This window comes from Ailuropoda melanoleuca, chromosome 15, assembly GCF_002007445.2.
Source record: "Ailuropoda melanoleuca isolate Jingjing chromosome 15, ASM200744v2, whole genome shotgun sequence".
NCBI classification, from domain to species: domain Eukaryota; kingdom Metazoa; phylum Chordata; class Mammalia; order Carnivora; family Ursidae; genus Ailuropoda; species Ailuropoda melanoleuca.
The window spans coordinates 22,191,524-22,199,087 of record NC_048232.1 but is presented as its reverse complement, the minus strand read 5'-3'; the positions used below and the strand labels follow the sequence as shown (position 1 = coordinate 22,199,087).

The 7,564-nt window shown below is 40.3% G+C and overlaps 1 protein-coding gene across 1 annotated transcript in view; it reads left to right on the top strand.

Annotated features, from left to right (window-relative positions):
- ARHGAP21 (Rho GTPase activating protein 21) overlaps positions 1 to 4,899 on the top strand; it is a 138,014-nt gene extending 133,115 nt beyond the window's left edge. The window contains 2 exon segments of the mRNA XM_034644573.1: positions 2,414 to 4,045; positions 4,047 to 4,899. Of these exon segments, the coding sequence (XP_034500464.1) occupies positions 2,414 to 4,045; positions 4,047 to 4,112 (1,698 nt within the window). The 3' untranslated portion in view covers positions 4,113 to 4,899.
- The last annotated feature ends 2,665 nt before the right edge of the window (positions 4,900 to 7,564 follow it).

Here is a 7,564-nt window from a genome sequence, read left to right as displayed (position 1 = left end):
TTTTATTTAACTCCTCACAGATTCAGCTACTAGTGACTCAACAAAATCTAAGGTACATTGTTTCAAACAATTCTGAACTATCTGGTGGTGGGGGAGTTGCCTTTTGGCTGATTGTTGTGATTAGGATACAAGTGCATCCCTCTCTGTGTCCAATGACACAGACCAACAAAGTCTTTGAGAGGAAAAGCTAATTCTTAGACTATGGTAGAATACTGGGTTGTGAGTTGGAATGTTGGGTTTCTCTTGGCATAGTTCAACCTACTACAAAGGAGTAGACACTTTCTTCATTCTTAAACATTTTCTAACATGTACAAAAGTAAATGGTATATGTGAGTCCCCATGCAGCCATTATCCATTCTCAACAATTAACACTCACATGAGTGGCCATCTTGTTTCATGAGCACTTCACCCTTACCTCCCTCCCCCTGAACTACCTTGAAGCAAATCCCAAGCATCGTATTTCACCTGTAAATAGTTCGGTATTTTTACATAATTTGTATTCCGTTGACACCACCAATTACACATTTTGAGTAGTTCTGGGAAGTTCTTACTCTTAGAAAGTTTTTTTATTAATTCAATGTGTCCAAACTTTGATCTGCTGAGACAGTAGCAGCTGGAATTGTCAATTTCTTAGAACATCGTTCTATTTGGAAATGAGACACATATATCATGTTTAAATATAATGAGGTTATATATGATTAAATTATAATTCTTGTAGGAAATTGTACAAAATATTCCAATCATATATCATTCATTGTCACTTACCCTGTGATTTTTACTGGCTTTTTGCCCAGTTTTTTATTTTGAAAAATTTTAAACCTAGAGAAACGTTCCAAGAGTAATAGTACCCCAGCCTTATGCCTTAGATTTGTCATTTGGTAAATCTTGATATATATAATTTTGGGGGGTTGACTATTTGAGTATTACTTACAGACATGATAACACTTTACCCCTAAATGCTTCAGCCTGCACATCCTGAGAACGGGGCATCCTCCTGTTTAATCACAGCGTAATTTTCATAACCAGGTATTTAACATAGGTATGCAACATTACTATTTCTAATGGAGTTTTTACACAAATTTCCCCAACTCTCCCAATAAAGTAAATGTAAATTGTTTTTTATTTTCCTATACAGGATGAAATTAAGGATCATTCCTTTCATTTTATTGTCATTTTTCTTTAGGGCTGCTTTACTCTGGGACAGTTTCCCTTTTTTTTTTTTTTTTTTTTGGCCAGAAGTTTTCAGATTTAGATTTAGATTTCGATTTGAGATTTCAGACCCGTTTGAAATTTCCTCCTTTCTTCTTACTAGATGCGTCTTTCTTAACATGTCTTAGTCTGTCTTCAGCAGAAGGTGTTAAATTTGGATAACCAATTAGCAGTGTACTGGGTAATCAGGAAATCCTTTCTTATAGAAACAAAATTCTCTTAATCTACGATTTCATTTTGCTGAATCCTTTTTAATACAACAGCCTAAGTTTTTACTTTTTCAAGACTTAAGTATAGTAGTTTTAGTTTGTCTAATCTGTTTATGACCGTAGAGAAATCTACTTTCTGCTTCTATTACTCAGCATACTTCCTGCCTTCCTGCTTGTCTTACATGGTCTGTGGTTAACCAGCAAGTGTTTATTGACTCCCACAACCACCATTTACTTAGCAGTAGGCATCATGAGCAAACTAATTAAATAGTTGTCATCAAGAACCTATTACGTAGCTGACGAAGCCAGTAGCCTACACTACAACTTTGTCAATGATAGTGCTTCTATGGTAAGGATTTAAGATATTTAATTGACCTTATATTCTTTGAATTTTCTGATTTTGTTAACTTGAGATAAATGAGACATTACGAACCTGATTTGCCTAAGGCAAGTCTGAGGATCCTGAACTAACAGGGAGGACCAGAGTTCCCTTAGTGAGTTTATCTGATACGGTATGTGTATCATAGGGCGTCTGTAATTAGAAAGTTGAAGTCGGTCATAACATTTTAGTAAGGTATGTCAGCATATTATACTGAACTGTGTTAGGATATTAGCTCTTAAACCTGTGTTCCAGATTAAGGAACCTGAAAAATGTGGAGCATGACAGAAGCAGGGGAAGTCAGCTCACGCAGGGAAATTAACAGTAGGAGCTCCAGACAGCTCTAAGCACAGAGCATGTCTCGGAGAGACGGATGTGGATGAGCCGTGACAGAGCAGCTAACTACCACTAGTTGCCAAGCACCGGAACTAGTTAAATAGAAATAACAGTTTATCTCAGGAACAGGTTACAAGGAGGTATAAAGAACTGTTCTGTCCGGGCTCCTAGAGCGTTAGTAGAGTTGACTCAGTAAGAAGTGTTCGGGGGAACGCTTTTTCAGAAGAGGATCTCAGTAACGTTCTCGTGTTCACAGTCCGGTTTCTCTGATTTCTCTCAGGGTTCTTGGGGATCTGGAAAAGATCAGTATAGCAGGGAACTGCTTGTGTCCTCCATCTTTGCAGCCGCCAGTCGCAAGAGGAAAAAGCCGAAAGAAAAGGCACAACCCAGCAGCTCCGAAGACGAACTGGACAATGTATTTTTTAAGAAAGAAAACACAGAACACAGTCACAATGACATTAAAGAAGAATCCAAAAAAGAGAGTGAGACGTTGTGCAGAAAACAAAGGATCACCGTTTCCAAAGAAAACAATGCTAAGAAGGACCTCGGTGCCACAAAAGATGACAAGACTCCGCCCCGAAAGGAGAGCGGCCAGTCGGAGGAGCCCTCCCTGCCGCACAGTGCGAAACCCAGGAAGTCCCCGACGCCGAGCTGTCGCTTCCCAGCGCTGAGAGAGCGCCCCCGCTCGCCCGGGACCCCCAAGTCCTCCCACTTCGAAGAGACGGGCTCCGACTCGGGCACTTTGCTTAGCACTTCCTCGCAGGCGTCCCTGGCTCGGTTTTCCAGCAAGCGGTCCACCAGCCCAGAGACAAAGCGCGGCGAGTTTCTGGCCGCCGTGAGCACCCTCACGTCGGATTACTCGACCACGTCCTCCAGCGCCTACCCCACCAGCCTGGACGGCAGCCGGCTCAGCCCCGACGTGCGCTCGGTGGCCGAGAGCCGGGGCGACGAGGCGGACGACGAGAGGAGCGAGCTCATCAGCGAGGGCCGGCCGGCGGAGACGGACAGCGAGACGGACTTCCCCGTATTCCCCGCGGCGCTGCCCTCGGACCGGCTCTTCCGAGGGAAATTGCAGGACGCCAGCAAGGCGAGCCGCCGTAACTCGGAAGGCAGCGAGGCCAGCTGCACCGAGGGGAGCCTGACGCCCAGCCTGGACAGCCGGAGACAGCTCTTCAGCTCCCACAAGCTCATCGAGTGCGACACCCTGTCCAGGAAGAAGTCGGCCCGCTTCAAGTCCGACAGCAGCAGCCTGGGGGACGCCAAGAGCGACCGGGAGACCCCCGCCATCACCAAGGTGTTCGACGTCATGAAGAAAGGCCGGTCCACGGGGAGTTTGCTAACGCCCACCAGGAGCGAGTCGGAGAAGCAGGAGCCCACGTGGAAGACGAAAATCGCCGATCGGTTGAAACTGAGGCCCCGGGCGCCGGCCGACGACATGTTTGGAGTGGGAACCCAGAAAGCCAGCGCCGAGGCCGCCAAGCGCAAGAACATCAAGCGCCGGCACACGCTCGGGGGCCACCGCGACGCGGCTGAGATGAGCGTGCTGAATTTCTGGAAGGCACACGAGCAGGGCGGGGAGAGGGAAGCCGAGCTCTCGGCGGTGAATCGGCTAAAGCCGAAGTGCTCCGCCCAGGACCTCTCCATCTCCGACTGGCTAGCCAGGGAGCGCTTACGCACCAGCGCTTCGGACCTCAGCAGAGCAGAAACGGGGGACCCTCCCCCCGCGCTCGAGAACACCGGCGGGAGAGCCGCGGCCGACGCATCTTTGTCTTCTCTGCCCGCCGCGGGCGGTTCTCCCTGTACCGTGGCTTCCACCACCAGGCCCCTTCTTTCCATACCACCGCAGTCACCCGAACAAATAAACGGAGAAAGCTTCCAGAACATGAGCCAAAATGCTAGTTCTGCAGCATTATAATGCCCAGCCTCATAAACTCTCTGGAACCCCGGGCAATAAAGCACAGTTTCATCCCTGTCTTTAAACTGGGGCATGTCCACCATAGCAAATAAAAAGCTACTGTTACACGTTCCAGTAACTCTGTAAATATTTTCTTGTACCAGAATTGTTATTATGCAGCCTTCATTTGGGCTGGTTTCATCATTTTGCACTGTGGAATAGCTTTACAGTGCATTACTACAGCCAGAAGAACATATATATATATATTTAAAAATATATTGGATAGTTGTATACAAATGAGCAAGGTATTTGTTGCAACTTACTACACAGTGTATACCCAAGATTACTGAAGCAAATAGCTGGCATTAGTGTGCAGCAAATTTGTTCTTTTGGTTTCATCACTAACAAAAGTGCCTCATCATAAAAATCCATTTGGTTATTAGGGTGCCATATCGTTAAAATTAGATAACTTACATTGAATAAATGAATGCATTTTATTGGTAACAAATTTCATTACATTTACCAGTTTTAACACAGGTGGATATGGAACTTGCATTTTCTCGTCATTCCAGGTGGGTCTCTGAGTTTTATATTCAAACTTTTAATACAGTTTTTGAGTTTTGTGTGACTTGAATTTTTAATCTTTCTGTAAAATACGTAACTTAAATGAACATATTATATGTGTATCTTTTCTTCAGATACCAGATTTGATATAAATGTTGTAACATAGGTGTGTAGATAGTGACCTGGATGGAACTGGCTTCTTTATCGAGAAGAATATAATTCTGCATGAGGACTTAATGAATCCAAACCTGTGTCATGCCTGTGTGCATACCCAATTAAACACTGGAAATAAAAGTTGTTTTGGTGAACTTGGCGTGGCTTGAAACTTTCTATAATATATTTTTTAAATGTTATCCATTTATAACTGCTTTAACTGGTCCTGGTTTTAAAAAAAAATATTACCTACTCTTGGGAGCCCTTGGGGGCTCAGTCAGTTAAGCGTCTGACTGTTGGTCTCGGTTCAGGTCTTGATCTCATGGTCATGAATTAGAGCCCCGTGTTGGGCTCCAGGCTAGGAGTAGAACCTACTTTAAAAAAAAAAAAAAATTACCTACTCTATTCCATCTCTCCTTTTTTTGCTGTGGCTGGGCGGGGATCTCTTATAAATGTTCACACTGGCCTAACCTCACTTCTGTACACAGGTAATATATAACTTCTCTAGCTGAAGTAATATGTGTTGTTTACTTTTTGTTATAGATAATGAGTGAAAAGAACATACTTTTGGGAATCAGACTGACTCGACACTTCCTAGATATGTAAACTTGGTCAAATTATTTAACTTCTCTGAATTTATTCCTTTATATAAATAATGATAATAGTATCTATTACAAGGTTTATTGGATTTAAATGAGACACTGTTCCAGATAATGACTTGAAAAATATGTCAAACCTATTCTAAGAAATAATGGGTACTTAAAATCTCAGAATGGTAGGACTGGAAGGGCCTTAAAAATCATCAAATCTAGTGGTTTTCAACCCTGCCAGACCCAATATTCTCATTCTGTAAAGAATCTTTTTTAATTTCTCCTTTACTATTCTAAAGTGAAATTCACAGATACTATAACCAACCTGTATAACAGACCTACATTTATAATAGGTATTTTATTCAATATAGTATGTGATGTCTCTAATTTTCTTATTATTATAGAAAAGAAATGAAAGTGATTTATAATAAAGTGTAATAAACATTTCAATATGTGAAGTAGTCAGATATTTGCACCAACATAGAGTCACTAGCAGTGCAGTAACTTCATGTCTCATGAATAGTTTTGCTGTTGGTGATGTGATTTTCTTAAGTAACGGTGAAGTTCTGAACAAAATAAAAGTACACTCTTTCCTAGTTTACATAGTAGGTGCATTACTGGAAAAGCCGGTGTGTTATTAAGTGCATCAAAAGTATTTTTATATGTAAAAAAGAAGTTAGGTTCAAGGCTCAAATCATTATATTTTATTCATTTCTGCTCTTATGTTTATTAGCCTCAATTTTCTTTGGATCCTGAGACATTTCCTACATCATTGATTTCCAGCCTTTTTTTGTTCTTTGATACTTGCTTTTTTAAAAGGCTGTTTGTTTTATTTTCATTTATTTCAAAACATATTCTAACTTCTATTGTGATTTTTTTTAACCTGTGAGTTATTTAGATGCATATTGCTTAATTTCTAAACATTTGGAGGCTTTCTAAGTGTATCTTTAAAAAAATTATTTTAGTATAATTCACATGATTATGAAACATACTCTGATAGTTTTAAGCTTTTTGAAATTAATGGAGGCATCCATTATGTAAACTAGCATATGGCCAATTATTATAAATGTTCCATGCCCACTCAAAAAGAATATGTACTCTGTGACTGCCTGCTTTATTATGTTGATTGGGTCAGGTTTCTTAATCATGTTTTTCAGATCTTTTGTATCCTTAATGATTTCTCACTTGGTTCTCATCATTTCTGGAGAGGTGATAAAGTCTTATCTTATGATTACAGATGTATATGTCTCTTACTTGTCAATTTTTTCCTTATACATTTTGAAGCTAGTTTACTTGGTGGATATAAATTTAGAATTATTTTATCTTCATGGTGAATTGACCCTTTTATCATTATGAAATGCCCTGCATTATCTCTGCTGAAGCTGCTTGTGTTAAAGTTTAATTTTACATGATTCTATTGTGGCTGTACCATTTACTTTTGGTTAGTGTTTGCACAGTAAATCTTTCTCATCCTTTTATTTTCAACCCTCTTGTGTTTATATTCATTTTTTTCTCTCTTATAGCAGCATATAGTTTTTTAAAATGTTGTCTGATAATCTTTGTCTTTTAACTGAAATACGTAATCCAGTTACTTTTAGTGAAATTCCTGACGTATTTGGATTCATAGCTGCCATCTTACTGTTTGTTTTTTACTTGTCTCACAAGTTTTTTTTGCCTTTTTCTCTTGTTTCTTGCCTCCTGAATTAATCAAATATTTTTATTATACCATTTTCCCCTTCTGTTAGCAGGTTACTTATTTGTTCTTTTATTATTCTTTTAGAGACGTTCTTCACCTAATAGAACCTAATTTAAAGTAAACATTTACTGCTTTCCGCATACTGCTTATTATAGTAAATTATATCTCCATACCTTGTAAGACATTATTTTTACTTTATACACTTGAATATTCGTCTGCATTTACCAACAATACCATTTCTACTGCTCTTCATTCTTTCCCATACTTCCATGTTTTTATCTGCAGTCTTTCTCTTCCTTCCTGAAGAACTCTAATTATTATGTGGATCTGCTAGTGAAGTCTCCCCACTTACGTGTGTCTGGAAATGTCTTTATTTTACATGCTTTTTCTGAAGGATGTGCTTACTGCCTATAGAGTGCTGGGATTTTCTTTCAGCACTTTAAAGATGTCATTCTGTTTTCGTCTGGTTTCTATCGTTACTGTTGAGAAGGGAGCTGTAAGTCCTGCTGCCTCGAAGGTAATTGTCTAGGTCAC